Source organism: Hippoglossus hippoglossus, chromosome 10 (assembly GCF_009819705.1).
Source record: "Hippoglossus hippoglossus isolate fHipHip1 chromosome 10, fHipHip1.pri, whole genome shotgun sequence".
In the NCBI taxonomy this organism is placed as follows: Eukaryota; Metazoa; Chordata; class Actinopteri; order Pleuronectiformes; family Pleuronectidae; genus Hippoglossus; species Hippoglossus hippoglossus.
Window position 1 is genome coordinate 17,251,072 of NC_047160.1, and position 16,083 is coordinate 17,267,154.

Below are 16,083 nucleotides of genomic sequence, written 5' to 3' on the forward strand. Positions count from 1 at the left end.
TCCTCCTCCTCCTCCTCCTCCTCAGGGACGCTGCACACGTGAGAACTGTAAATACCTGCACCCACCTCCACACCTGAAAACCCAGCTGGAGATTAACGGGAGGAACAACCTGATCCAGCAGAAGGCGGCGGCCGCCATGTTGGCTCAACAGATGCAGTTTATGCTGCCTGGAACCCAGCTGCAGCCCATAGTGAGCAGGCCACAGCAACACTTTTTTAACAAATGCAAATGCACACAGTCATGCCTGCAGGTAGAACTTGCTGGCAGGATTTTTCACAATTTCTCTCTTTCTACACAAAAAAAGAGAAGAGGATTTTCCCAGTTACTTGCTTTGACTTTCTGGTCATGTACAGTGAGAATTATATTTTAAAATCGTCATAATCCCAGTAATATATTTACTGGGTATTTTCAAGTGAAATTATTATGCCAAATGATAATTTGGTTACCGCCACATTGTATTTAGTTTAATGCAATCATCTTTTTTTATGTTGATTTGCTTCAAAGAGTAATCATGCCACTCACAGTACCTGAATTCTTCTCAGTACTATAAAAAGCCCATAGTACTGGTTACTGGTTATGTTACCACCAAATCCTCTAGCTCTTTCTAGTTTTACTGTAAACTCTGTCGTAACTTGTTGTTTAGTCTCTCTTGTCTCAGCTGTTCTCTCTCTCCCTCAGACCACATTCTCGATGACGCCCTCCCTGGCAACCAGTCCCAGTATGGCGTTCAGTCCCTATCTGAGCCACATGGGCCACGGCATGGGCTTGATGCCTGAACTGCTGCCCAGTACGCCCCTCCTGGTCCCTGGGAGTCCCACCGGCCTGGCAGCCATGGGCAACGGCACCTCTGCACAAAAACATGTGCGCACAGACAAGCTGGAGGTATGTGGCCTGTGTGCAGTTGTTGTGTTTCTATGTTTGGCCAAAGTATGATGAAAAGTAAATGATGACCCGTGCTCCCTCTGGACCATGCCAGGTTTGTCGGGAATTTCAGCGCGGTAACTGCACGCGGGGCGAGAGCGACTGCCGCTATGCTCACCCCCTGGAGGCCGGCATGGTGGACTGCAGCGAGAATTCGGTCATAGTCTGCATGGACTACATCAAGGGCCGCTGCAGCCGAGACAAGTGCAAGTACTTCCACCCGCCTGCTCACCTGCAGGCCAGGATCAAGGCTGCACAGCACCAGGCCAGTCAGAACGCGATCACCAACACAGGCTTGGTGAGTCCGTCGTAGCACAGTGACACGGACAAACACTGGGAACCTATTCTCTTTACTCCAACAGCAAATGTTGACCGAGGGGTTGAACGCTTTTTCATTGATAGATGGAAACCTTCAGCATAAAAAAACTCAGGCGTAAATAAATACCGTCTCAAATGTTACAAGTCAATATCTGCAGTGAAACACTAGAGGCCTTCCTCCTCTCTACTTGAACATTATTAACTGATGCATTGAAGGATCAGAGTGTTGAAATGTGATAGTGTATACTCAGGATTCTGTTTTTCATGCAGCTGTGCTTGAGTGAAGCAAACTACGAGATTTAAAGTTTACATTGTGAGCAGCTTAAATATAATCAGGTCAATCTGATGAAGGAAAACAAGAAGCTACACTATAAAACTAAACAATATACAAATACAAAGTAGTTAAAGAAATAAAAAAGAATATGTTCAAGGTTTGGCTGTTTATGCCGTCAGCTGTTTAAATGCAAAACTATCCCTGTTCGTTCTGCTCTGTGTGGTCACGAGGGCTGTCGACAAATATTCCAAATGTAATTATATAATTTAATTGTAAGGTAATAGCAGCAAATGTGAAAATGAATATTTGATTCTGAGAAAGAAAAAAACATCATGAGATCTTGGTCCAAAGACGGTAAATTTGTTTAACCTTATAAGTTGTACACAAACTAAATAAGAAAGAATTAGTCAATAAGCCAATTCAGCACATCCAGGGCACATCTCAGACATATTGAGCATGGACCTCATAAGCAAAAATGTATATTTAAATTGTTCAATGGTTTTAGAACATTATTTTTACAGCCTGAGGTAAATCAAGTTGTATAATGAAAAACTTGTTCCTGCATCAGCCTGACATCACATCCTATTATCATACTGTTTGTTAAAGGTAGTTTTTTCCCCATATACATGTTTTATTCATGTTACTTGTGTGTGTCAAAGGCCTCGTCTTGTCGTCCACTGCAGTGTGATGTTTCAGCACTGGGCCCATTAGAGAATGAAATCATAGTAATCCCATTTTCCCCCTGGCCTGACCTCTGGGCTGTCCCACATCACTTTACTGCGTCTTAGATGCTGCAGTGTCCTCTTGTGGTGGGAAATAGAAATGATCTGTGTCAGCTGGATGTTGAGTCTAAAGGATACTTGGAGATTCGACTGGATATTAACCCTGACATCACACCGGATCATTTTACTTTAGGGGAAGTGTATGGACAAGTTTTGTAGCTCAGGATCCAGTGCTGAATATTCATTTCTGTCTTGTTCCTTCTTCTGGTTCTCCTCCCCCTGCCCAGGCTCTGCCGCCGGGGGTCATGCAGCAGCTACCAAAGAGGCAGATTTTAGAGAAGAGCAACGGAACTGCTTCCGCTATCTTCAACCCCAGCATGTTCCACTACCAGCAGGCCCTGGCTAACATGCAGCTGCAGCAACAAGCCTTTATCCCCGCTGGTGAGTCTCCACACACTTCAGCATCCATCCAGTGTGAGCGTATGGAAGAGCTAAACCATTATGGACTCCTCATACTTGACTAAAACGTGTCATGAACCAATAAACACACAGGTTTTTGGTGTTAAACAACTGGAAAGTATTATGGGATGCAGGGAGTTACAGCAGCAGTGGCAACAGTTGGCATGTTTTGTCTGTGAAAGTTTCTTTATCGTGTAACATGCTCAACTTTACCTCTTCTATCATAACATGCTTCTCTTCCTGCTTCTGTCTGTTGTGCTGCTTGCATTTGATTCACTCGGTTAACATACAATGAGAGTGGTTGGGGCCATAAACATAGTTTACTAAAAATATAATATCTTACAGTAATCACTACAGACTCGGTGGGGACATGCATTGCAGGATGTTGGAGATCCTGTTGAAAGTAGCAGCTAGCTGCAATACCACAGAAGATAAAACAGAACATAACAGGCACATCCAAAACAAGCCTGACTGTTTCTAACCATATTTAAAGTCCTTTGACATGATTTTGACTATTTAATTCTTTCCATATGTTTGTATATTAAACTGGACAATATGTTGATACTTAACAACAGGAGATACTTTATTTGAAGGAAGACATTATGGCTGCAAATGTTTAATATAATAAGTTTAATTAAATGAAATTAGGGCTGAATCCATCTATTAACTGATTAGTCAACGGACCGAGAATTAATTGCCAACCACTTAGTTGTTAAACTTGTTTATCAAGTTGCTGGTTCTAGTCCCTCAAATGTTTAAAATATGTTTTATGTACTTGTTTTACACAATTATGACTTAAACATTTTTTGTTTAAGTCATAGTTTAGACAAATAATCGGTTAATTTAAAAAACTTTCATTAGAATAATAATTATAGAATCAGTCCCTAATGAAACTTTTTCTACACTGGAAGATGTGGCAGTGAAAATAATCTTAGAAATACATAAACCGTGTTAATAAAATTGTTTTTCAAATGCATTTTGTTATTATATATGCAGCACATAATGAAGGGACATTAGTGGGTATCGCCACTGAACAGACATTTTTCATTTTATTGGGGCTGTAAAGAAACAGTGGTTTCTCGGTGAAAGGCTTTAAGCCTGTCAGACATGAATTATTGATATTCCACATACTTAAATTTAACAGCTCCTCAGCCAAAACCCCCACACACTTTGTGTTGTGTTCTGAAGAGAGAATATACTGAATACACAGGCTTATTTATTATACACAAGTTTTAGATTCTTGTTGCTTGGATATACTTAATACTCACGAGAGCTTCTGCATCATTTCTCTGCATCAGCTTCAAGCAGTTGACTTTTGTGCTGTTATCTACAGCTTGTGTTTGTGTCTGTGTGTGTTGGCGCACACATATCAACTCACTGTTGCAGCCTCAATGTCACATGTGCTGCCTGCAGTGACCTGAACCTGTTGACTTGTCTTTACCTGCTGCTGCCAGTTACAACATCTTCTTTACCGCTGCTCTTCTTTTCTTTTTGTTGACCTCTCGCTGTTCTCCTTGTCTGCTCTCATTTATTTATTGTTTTCAGCCCACACTCTTTCTATTCATAATGGAACCAGAGCCACTGGTATGACAGGAACAGTTCTGTATGGTTAGTGAACAGAAGCCTTTACTGAAAGACTTATTGATCATCTTGAGCATGTTTTGGAAGAGCATGTTTTAGCCGATTATCTTCAAAACATGTATATTTTGCAGCACTGTCAACAAATTATATATTACATCAGGATTTTAACGTAAGGTTTCCTGTGAGAGGACGATGTATCACAGTGAATCATCACGTCATCACAGTTTTGTATGAAATTATTTAAATGTTTTTCGGAGGGTTGGTAGAAAACCTGGAGAGAGAAACATGGTGAGTGAAGTTTAACAAACTCATTCTGAGGTCACAGTCAGTCACATGTTCAGTGCCTCAAACACTACGACCACCAGGGTGCCCCGCGAGAACAGGTGATGTTTTAAAATCTCTATCTGATGTGGAGGAATTATGTAAAAATGATTTGACACACAAAATGTTGTGTTTTGCTACGGGGAAAAAAGAGAGAAACTACAATAATGGACAGTAATGAGATGAACAAGGGTTTTTACAGGGGCTTTAAAAGTCTTAAATAATTAATAATGTGAATTTTAGACTTTTCTAAACGTAAAAATGTTACATACAGGTCTTAAATGTGTTTTTGTCTTTAAGAGAAATGTTTTGGTGGCATGCACGGTTTGTCTCTTTGTGTTGTAGTTCTCTCTCAACGATACAGATATTAACAAACTGTATTAAAACCACAAACAAGACCAACATGAAAAAGTCTACAAACACGTCAGAATTTATCTGCCTTTCTCTTTCCGACAAAACATGGCAATCCAAGGGTTATTCTCTACTCACTATATCTTTAATTACGGTTAAGTGTTCCTCAAAGTGTTCTCAAATATTCCTTCATATCTGCTGCTCAACTTTAATTCATGATTGTCCAAAAAATCTGAAATCCCGGACGCAGAGTGAAGGTGAACAAGTGCTGTCCTGATGTATTTCTCTCTAACAAGCACCAGTTATCTGTATGTTGGTTTGCACACCCTCCTGTACAGAGTAGAAACCAGCCGCTAGTCTACAGTTCTGTAACGTTTATGACATTTTCAGACATTGAGCTCAAGCTGCTCTGGTCTTGAGATTTGTCAATGTTGAGGTACATTCATGCCTTTGTGAGAACATGCAACAGATTATTATTATTATTCAGCTGCTAAAGACCATATGACAGACGTTCAGACTGTTTCATTGCATCATGTGTGTATCATCATGTCTTCCTTTCTGCAGTCACATTATAAAGCCAATAGCAGTTCATGAATTCATTTCAACTCGGTGCATGCATGTGTGACGTGTACGTGTGCCTACATGCTGTACGTGTGTGTGTGTGCCGGTGTGGCCGCCTGCTCAGGTAGTGGCTCAGGGAAGCAGGACGAGGTCCAAGCAGTCGACAGTCTCGCTTTAAGCCTTCCTCCTGTCTCTTGTAGGACTTATGAAAACCCCGGCCCCGCTGGCAGCGGAGAGCCGCTGGGAAAGGAGGGAGTGGAGCAGCTGCAGGCAAATCCCCAGCCGCTTCCTGTCAGTACCTGGACTGAGTGGTGAGGGGACCCCCCATAGGTTATCCATGTCCAGATAATACCTGTACCAGCCCCCTTTAACATCCCAGAGACTAAGCCAAACAGGTCGTAACTGAGCTGAGTGTAGAGTCGTGTTTCTTAGTTCGATACTAAAATATCAGAATAATTAAACTACTTATTGGATAATTTATTAAATGTAGATGTTTTGTCAGTACAATCCGTAACAATTACAGTATGTGTGAACCTGAATGGGCCACTCATCTGTGATAATGCAGTGTTGCAGTGTTGATTACAAAGAAATTATACTGAAATATTCAAGATCTATTAGAATCAGTCGTCTACCCCCACACACACTCACACACACAGAGAAGGAAGTTACAGTGTCATTTGTGGCAGCACAGATTAGTTACCGTCGCAAAACTTGAAGGTGGTGATTATACAGAGTTTCCTTAGGACGTGTTGTCACATGTGTGTGTATCTGAGTGTGTGTGACCACTTCCCCTTTGTGCACTTCATGACTTTGTGTTCTACATCAGTAAAGTATTTACCACTGCTGCATGCGGAGACTGCGATAGCAACACGCAACATTTTGAAAATCATTTCACTGTTAGTAAAAGTAGAAACTCAGGAGATAGAACAAAGAGAAATGTTTTCTGTTTCTGTTATGAATCACCGTAAAAAGAGTTTCCAGGGATGTGTCACGCCGCTGTCGGGAAAACGGAGTATTTGAAGCTGCTGTGATTGGTGTCCAGCTTTCTGATCGTTGTTTTATTTGTTCCAGCTGTGATTTCCTAGACTTAAAGGGTTTAGTTCTCCAGTGAGTTAGCGTTGCTCTTCCATCATGTTGGGTGACTCAGATTAAAAATCAAGCAGTAAAGGCAGAAATATCCTGACTTTTGCTCCCATATATAGGTTTAACTCCCAAAAAGACTAGATACTACATATCCCATAAAGCAATTAAAAGCATCAGTCCATTAGATCCTCCATACCTGGTAGACGGACACAACTAAAGCACACTTTGTTTTCAACACACAATTCTGGGACACCAACAAGAAATCAATGACACAAGTCTGCACTGAACTACTCACAGATACTGCAAATGTAAGTGTGGAGAAGGACGATTTGTCTTTGAGCCGAGATAAACTCTCAGTGGTTATTTTCTCAGACTTGACAAAACTCCTTCAGACACAAAAGATCTAAGATAGTAGAATTCCTGGTGTGTAGCAAACTGACATTTAAGTGTAAATTAGGCAGCGTGATTTTAATAGGAATTAAAGATGCTGATAGAAAACAGATCACAGAATATACAGTTTCTTATATTGCAGTAAATGTATTGTCACTGTTTGTCCACAGCTCCTGCACCACAGGACATGTATGAGTTGAATGCATAGACTGTACGGAAATAAAGGTGGATGACGCATTTTCACATTTCCGACTATCCGGAAACAAACGCTGCCATCTTCTTCCGATCACGTCATTTGGAGTCAGAGTCTGCGCAGTAGCGATCGGGGGATGAAACCGTGGTTATGAGGTCACACCGATACACATTCTCGACCTATCACGAGTCAGTCTCAGCTGTCAGTCATTACGTTTCACTTTGTTTTTAATTTAATTTCAATTAACAAATGAAAAACCATGTGATTTAAAAACTGCCTAAAATGACTGAAACGATCTTTGGAAAATGTTTTATCTAAGATGTACTTAGACTTTGTTCGTTCCATGTTCCATCCACTAACATGGAGTAAGCAGGATTTGTGACCTATACTGCAGCCAGCCACCAGAGGGCGAATGAGACACAATTACAAAAACTATTTTATTTGCAGATTTCAATCAATGTCATACGAGTTTGAGCTAAGTGCTAAAGAAGAGATAAACCAGTGTCACATTAGAGCTGAGACTTTACAGAAAGAGGTTTTGTTCTCGTGCGGATCGTTGGCTCCCTCCATGCACATGCTCCGTCCATTCAATACAATGATCAGATCCTCCAGTCTGATTAGATTGTATGACTGTGTATTGCCTTGTTTGTTTAAATACCATTTGTTAGTGAACAGTGTTTTTTTGATTTATTTTGTAACTGGTCGGCTAATTAAATGTGTAATTTTCTTTGTCTCTTATTTTGTTTTGCATGTGTCTTGATACTTGTTCAAATTCATCCTGGCAATATCACTTGACTTGTGCCATAACTTTTTGATCCGACACATTTTGCCATGGTAACCATATCATTCCTGTCCCCCCCCCCCCCCCCCCACCTCCCTCCCTCCCGCCCACATCCTCGTCCTCTGTCTTTCGTCTGACTCGCCTGAATAAAAGTTCCCATGATGCACGGTGCCACCACCTCCAATGTTTCGTCGGCCTCGACCCCAGTCACCAATGTTCCTTTCGCTGAATCTGCCGCCTCAAATCAGGTTTGCTCCTTCATTTCAGTTCTCTTTTCTTTTAGCTTCGCAGGCTCTGAGTCTCTTTTTTCGTCAGGTTAAAGAAGCTGCTGCGAGTAGAGTCACACATGTCCACGTTTCATCTGTCGTCACCTTTGAGTCTGTTGTGAGCAAATGAAAACAGAATTTCGGAGGAATCCTAACATATAAAACTTTTTTCATCTCAATGTCTTTGTTTGCCATTGAACCATATCATTACTCACTGTCTGTCCCAATGTATGGACATACAGTACATAGTGTGTCACGTGTCAGCACTGCTCTAACTGAAATACAGTACTTGGATTTAGCTGCTGAGTTACATAAAAATACATTTAAATTCTGTTGACCTTCAGATATGACTTTCCTCCAGTGACAGCTGTGCTTTTGACTGTTTATTTCATTTTATTCACTTCATCGCAGTTTGGCAGCAATAATCTGATCTTAGCTTTTTTTTGTGAAATGGTAAGAAAGCATCGTGATTGATTATTTGAGGAGCAGAAAGAAAATGTGCAGCCACCAAAATCTAATTCAGGCTAAATAATGTTATGTATTTGCTTAAATACAATTTTAATAGTAGCCTTCAAAAGATGAAGTGTGTAATATAAAGTTTTTATACACTGTAATATACAGTGATAGGTAACATTGTCCTTATTAAATTGTATTTACATTATATCTTTTGCATGGACCATTGTGATGTTGAAACAATGTATTCGGTTAACATTTATTTTTAGTATTATACTCAAATTAATAGTATAATTACTATACTGGCCCTTTACAGAGCATTTAAACCTTTTTAAAGATGAAGGTCTTGATGTTTTCCTCTCTGAATAAAGACAAAATCATAATCGTAATAATCTCACATCATTCTTTAAATGATATAAAATAGCACAAAATGTTTTCTGCTGGCTTCTTCAGTCGACCAGCGATCCATGAAAACATCCTCGGTGCCGACTTGACGGTTTGCTTTGGTCATGATATTAATAACGAATATGTTTAGTCTGTTCACACTAACTTCAGCGTATAGAATAATCTCCTGACGGTCATGTAAAGATGTTTGTGTCCCTCCCTGCCCTCTCTCTCTCCCTTTCCAGTAGAAACCTCAGAGCTTCTGACCTCTGATCCAGTGGAGCTCCAGTGCGTTCCCATGGAAACCCATTTCTGTCCCGTCCCCAAACTGCTGATGGCAGCTCCAGTGGCGCTAAACTCAGTAAGCCTTTCCCGAAACACCAATTAAAGTCCCTGAAACATGCAGCAGTACCGGGGGCGGCCATCTTTCTGAATGCAGCGAACACGTGCCTCGCCCCCACACTGCACACGACTGAGTGGCAATGTGACACTTCTTATGTTCTGACAGTAGGAAAGCTGCGATGGTTCACGCAACACAAGCCCGGACATACTACTGTTGCTTTAAAGCAGCCATCCTGATGCATACTGACTTGACCAGGCAGAGCAATAGAGCTCCCTCGTTGTTACAGCCATACATGCCCACACCTTTAAACGTGCAGCAGACGTGTGCACACAAACACACACACACACACATACACTTGTAAGACTAAAAAGCCCTTTATGGGTTGAAGCCATGAACATGTGGCGACCCAACACATTTGACTGTTCCAAAGTATGAAACTCTGAAAAGTTGATTCTGGAAAAATTCAGACGGTTCAAGCATCTCGTGTGAAACGGCCGCTGGTCTGCAACCAGTACAGTTTGTCATAATGAAGGAGTGTTTCATGTCATGTCATGTTTACGTTTCAAGATGGCTACAAATGTGACACTGGTGTGAGTCGTTGTTCATTTGTTTGTGCCTTTTGGTTTTTATCAGCTCAGCTGCAGAGGAGACGTAGTTTCCCACAAGATACACTGAAATACACAAATACACTGAAAGATGTTATTATTGCCAATCAAAGGCAAAATATGTCGTTAAAAAAAAATCTGTATCAACCTATAGTCCCTCTTAATTCCTCCAGTAATTACGGTGGTCACCACTTTGAATTGTTTTATAAATATTAAGTATGATTTGAATCAGCGTTTCATAGTCAGTATCTGGTGCTTACTGGATAATGGCAGCAAGTGTTATTTTTCTTTTTACTTCCTTTTATTTAAAAGTCCTTAAAAAAAACTATAAATTACATAACATTTCTGGATCTAAGACACAAACTGCCTTAAAGCAGCTGAGGTGGTGTTCGCTATGTGGAAGCCTGTCTCGGTACAACTCTGAAAGTTTCACATCAGACAGCTCAACTCGCTATTACTCTTGAATTTGAGTGAATTCTCTGGACTCGGTCAGTGGTTGTGTCCTGTCAGTAATTGTCTAATGATTGAAATACGGTTTGTTTGTCCTTTTTTCACCATGATTTCACATCCAAACATGGTGTAAAAAAAAAAAGACAATCTACAAACGCAGTCAATTTCACCTTCTGTTAAAGCTACGAGCCTTGGACTTAAATCCGGATTCCCTGTAATAGAAACAAAGTTATATTTATGAGGGTCAGATCTGAGACGTTTTAATTGGTACTTCGTAAACTTTTAAACCTGATGTCAGAGGAGGAAGCTGGATCTGTTTCCTGATGTTGTGCCTAGTCTGTGTGCCAAGTGGTGGTATATGCAAGGTGATGCCCCCATTCAATGCAATACCTGAATAACTCCTCCTAATGAACGTCTCCCCTCGTCAGTGCGGATATGTATTTTAAACGGGCAGTTTGTCTAATGTAAGTGTCTCCTCTCATGTGGCTCTTGGATCGAATGAGCGGCACAAGATTTTTATGTTTCACGGCTCTTCAGGGAGAAAGCTTAGAACTTGAAAATATCCTGTCTGACTTTAAATTGTGTCGTCTTTTCTACTGATGTGTCCTGTTCGTCTTAAGTCGCCAGACTCTAAATATTACAGCGACAGTTAGTAACCAGGACTGAGTTGTGGCGAAGTTAGAAGATGGAGGAATGAGAAGGAAATCACCCCTTTGAAAAAAGACATTTACGAACCAGTTGGATTTCTGGTTTTCAAATGCCTGTGATGAATTGCTCTGATGGCATGTGAAATTAAACATAACGGCTTTGGGAACTGGGCTGAAATAACTTTTATCCAAATTCAAACGTGCCTCTTTAAAGTCTCCTCAAACCACTGCTGTCAATACACTGTAGGAACAGACCAGTGCTCAAAGATAGATGTGTTATTTGGTACATTATTATTACGGTGAATCATATCTGTACTAGTTTCTTCTCTGAGACAGCTGTGCTGTCCTATTGTTAATGTAAAGTAAATAAATCAGTGTATTGTGTGCATTGTAAAGTGTGTTGAGACAATGAATCGCCGAATTGGTTTGTTGTAAATGCTGCAGATAATTTCCCACTGAACATCATTAATTTAAAATAATGTCATTGTGTCGTGAATGTATCTAAAGCAAAAACTATTCATGCTCCTCTAAAAGACAGGCATGTTGAAATGTAATGATTCACTATATATAGGCTATTTCTTAGGTCACAAAGGTACCATGCTGATAGTGTGTAAAGACATATAAAGTATGTGTATTGTTCTATAGATTTATATTTAATGTCAGTGGGTGATGTGACTACTTTTAGAAATATCTTTCACTCTCAGAAAAGGTAGAGCTGAATTGTGCTTTTTGAAGTACCAATGTAAACCATACAGGTAAATTACAGTACCAGTCAGTTTTTGTACCCCAACTGTGGAAAATACCCAAAGTGCCCAAAATGCACCAATTAACAATGATGTAACCGTTGGGCAAATTTGAGACAATTAGCATGTTACTCTTTTTTTCCTGCAGTATTTTGACCTTTTCTCGTGGTTTGGATCGGACAGTTCTCCTCTGTGCTTGTTTGGGAATAAGGAAGTGTAGACAGACCAGCCAGTGGGAGATGCTCGTGCAGCAACAGGGACGTAATCATTCACTGGCTTCACATCCGTATCAATTATGTTCAATGAGGCAAGTTGGAACCCTTGATAATAACAATATCCCTTCTGTCTATCTATGAGGAAATCAATACTGCTCTCCTGTTTATGAGTTTTATTTGATTAGCTTAGCACAAACCTGGAGGCAGGGGGAAACAACTAGGCTGGAATCGTTGCGTCTTTCGTTAATTTCGTAGTATTGCGTTCTTTAACTATTTCTTGACCAACAACCAGGCAAAGTGCATAATCTGGAATCTCTTGAAAACATCAATACGAAGAATTGTGACCGTGTAGGACATTATTATCAGTTACAAAATCAAACACTAACTATATATAAGTATTCTAAACGGCTTCAAACCCAGTCTGGCATTTCTGTTTCACACTTTCTTGTTATTTATTGACCAACATTCTACATCGTTGCAGATCAATGTAAAGTGTAAAAATCTCTGCAATGAACTAAAGCATTGTTTTCCCTTGTTTCCAGTCTTTATGGTTCTAACTTCAAAATACCAAACAGACATGAGAGTGATATTAATCTACTCATCTAATTCTACGAAAAGAAGGTGAATATGTGTAGTATTTATTTAAACATTTACATTTCATCCACATGTGGATCACATTCCACTGGACAACAGGTGTCACAGGAATAGCGATAGAACATGATATAAACGTGTTTACAAATTGCATTCTCAAATAGATTTTAAATTCCATTATTAAATGTTGAATTTAATAACCTATTTTTTAAATGATATATACGTTTATTGACTGTGTTATATTTTGTTATTTGAACTATTGATTGATGGATTTCATTTGTAGAATTTTTATATAATAATAAATTGACTTGCAAAGAAAATTCATGAATGCATATTTTTATTGCACAATTGATGTTTTAACTCTTTTTCTGTGACACGTGTTGTCCTCCATATAAAAGCAGTACCTAGCCTGTTATATGTCTGGTACCATACATCTGTAAAATACTTTTTGTCACAGACATATACTGTACTTCTCCTTTAACTCTGTATTCGAGGGTTTAGTAGCTAATTTTAGTGAAAAACTTTCTCCCCTGCTCATGAAATTGAGGATTAGAATGTCCCCAAAAATTATCTCAATCTTGCGGTTTTGAGAGTTTAGATTTGTCCAGCCAAGAAAGCCCCTCCTTCTAGCCTTTATCTCATCCCCCCCCCTTCACATAATTTTGCCTTGACTGAAAAAAAAAAATGAATACTTGATGAATAAGTTGTGGCCCTTGAGGGCTTCGAACTTTGAAGTACATTAAGACGTATGTATTGATGCACAAGAGTGTGTTAGTTAGTGGATCTGCAGTGTGGCATGAGAAACATTTTACTTCTTTCCTTTCTCTAATTCTCATGTACATGATTTTCTCAAATGCAAAAGGATCTGATCACTGGGTGCAGTGACCAGATCCTTTAGCATGTGGACAATTAATTCAGCCTACTATTGTTTCCTAGGGCACAAACAAAGGGCCTTATTTCTTGATCACTGTATAAAGATATGATAGCTGTGTATCAAAATGACTTGTATTAATGGTAAGTTAAGCTTTTTTTTTTTTTTAAATCTAACTTAAAACAAAAACACAGCATGAAATAAAAAAAAAACTCATTTATACATAGTTAATAGTTTGTGTAGACCAACAAGAAAAAATATACAATGTGAAAATCATTTGTATACAATGATGGAGTCATTGTAAACGGTAATAGTTGTGGTTGCTATGGCAACAAAATGACAACATGGCTACCTTTCTATTATCCTAATTGTGAATTTTTTCACATTAATTGAAATAACGTACACCACTAACTTATTCAAGAAGGGAATGTCTAATTAGTTTGTCTTGTTATTGCGACGTGATGAAATATTTTATATGGAAATCTTCGTAATATCCAAAGGTCCTTAGGGGAGATCAGGTGTTTATTTTGTTGTATTAATTTGACCTTAATTGTTTTCTCTTTTTTGTTATTCTTGAACATGTTATTTTTGAGAAATAAGAATGGACTTAAACACCTTTCTGTCAGGGAGGTGAAGAGGCTTTTGGACTAAGTGAAAGATCTTCATCTTTGTCTGTCAAATCAAACGAATCGGTTCACTTCCTGCCTGCAGCGTGGACGTCTCTCCTCTCTTTGTGGAGGTTTGAGGTTTTATCAGTGAATTCTGTTTCAGTTTCGGCCCAGAACGTGGTCCAGAAGTCTCTTCCTGCCCAGCTGTGCTGGGTGATGACGATCCTTACTGAGGTGTATCTGAATGTGTGATGTTCACCTTGTTTGCACTTATGTACATAACTATGTCAAAATACTCAAAATTTATTTTGAATAAATATAGAGAAAAGAGTTGATTAAAAAAATCTAATCAGTGTATTGTTAATGATATGTCTATCATTTTATTACAGTATAAAAAGATCACTTTGAGGGATCTGCCCTTTGTTTGTTTGTTTGCTGGAGCCCTGTTCTAATCCAAGCATGACGTTGCCTCACTCTAAACCATGAATGGGCTGCGGGTTTAAAAAGCTTTTTTCAGTTCGTTTCTGGTTCAAACCTGACATCCAACAATAGAGATGGATTAGAAGAAACAGTCCCTCTGGAATAATTACAACAAACTAATACTAACACCTGGTTGTTATATGCTCATCGTGATGACACAAATGCAGGCTCTTTCCTCTAAAGCAAAATAAAGCACAGGGTAGCTCCACCTGAAAACAGCTGGGAAACAAGAGGAGCAGATATGAGATCAGACTCTAGAGAGAGATGAACATGAGATGTGTTTTAAATCCACTTTCATTTCTGTCATTTTGTGAAATGGGTTATTGTTTTCCCCCTTGTTGTCATTATCCAAAACAACAATAAATCTGAATTCTCCTGCGGATTTACGTCACAATCGCAAACAACCTGTTTTTGCGATGTTATTCTTGGAGCAGCAGCGTCCTTGCGTAACTCTGTTCCTGCAGATTTAGACATTCACTGCTCTCCAATTGCTCTCAAAGCCAGCGATTTTGTTGCCATGGCACTTGTCCTAGCGGTGGACAGACTGAGTCATCCTGGTGAATCGGTTCACAGCCCCTCGGACTGTTGTTGAATATTGACTTTTAAGTGTCTGTTCACAGAGACGGCTCTCTGTACGACGTGTACCCAAACCTCACCAAAGGTTCTCTGCTGTGACTAACCAGCAGCCATCATCACTGCAGTGCCAACGTACAGTATGGGGGAGAAGTACATGTGGAGTGGTCTTGACATACTGTGGGTTTCCAGTCACCAATAAGGGAATACGATTGTGATTTTATTTTGAAATGTATTTATTGTTATTTCAAAGGTTCAGTTGTAATTGTGCCTTTATTGTGCAAACTGTAGTTTTCCTTTTACGTTTGAATTGACTTGAAACATCACAAGTGTTGACTATGTGTAAAACGTTTTTGTAATCTGTTGGTGAGTCGCAATCACATTGGGTACAGTCGCAGACTGAATGGCAACCCCTGGAAGGTGAAGAGGGCCAAAGACTGTTCAGGACTAAGCCATATGAAAAACTCTCTCTGACACTCTAGGACAGACTTGAAGGTGACGGCCGTTTCTATCGCTTCTCTCTCCTTTTTTCTTTTTTTTGCTTGTGGTGCTTGTATGTGCTGCTGTGCTACATGCCAATTTGATTTGCAGTGTATCGCTATTAAGAGTAAGTTACTGTGCCTATGATGAGTTCTGCGATTTCTGTTTGACCTTTAATAAAAACATAATTGTGATCCTCCCTCAGTGTGTGTTGTTGTTTATTATCTTTATGTGTTACCTTTAAAGAGACATGAAATGTTTGCCTTTTGCGTGACTTGATATTTTTTTATGAACGATGTTTGAAGTCTAATAAACACTGTCCATATATTATCAGTTAACAGTGTTTAGATTATGACCTTAACAAATCCCACCACACAAACAAAAATGGTTTTATTTGTCAGAAATAATTGTATGTAATT

The 16,083-nt window shown here is 39.4% G+C and overlaps 1 protein-coding gene across 13 annotated transcripts in view; it reads left to right on the forward strand.

The window, feature by feature from the left end:
* mbnl3 (muscleblind-like splicing regulator 3) overlaps positions 1 to 15,863 on the forward strand; it is a 30,844-nt gene extending 14,981 nt beyond the window's left edge. For 3 of the 13 annotated variants that reach the window (XM_034599039.1, XM_034599041.1, XM_034599042.1), the window contains 6 exons: positions 26 to 190; positions 679 to 882; positions 977 to 1,219; positions 2,523 to 2,676; positions 5,709 to 5,819; positions 9,304 to 9,929. In XM_034599039.1, coding sequence (XP_034454930.1) covers positions 26 to 190; positions 679 to 882; positions 977 to 1,219; positions 2,523 to 2,676; positions 5,709 to 5,819; positions 9,304 to 9,446 — 1,020 coding nt within the window. In that variant the 3' untranslated portion in view covers positions 9,447 to 9,929. The other 10 variants (XR_004615330.1, XM_034599043.1, XM_034599046.1 and 7 more) reach the window with 10 other exon arrangements.
* Positions 15,864 to 16,083: the final 220 nt, after the last annotated feature.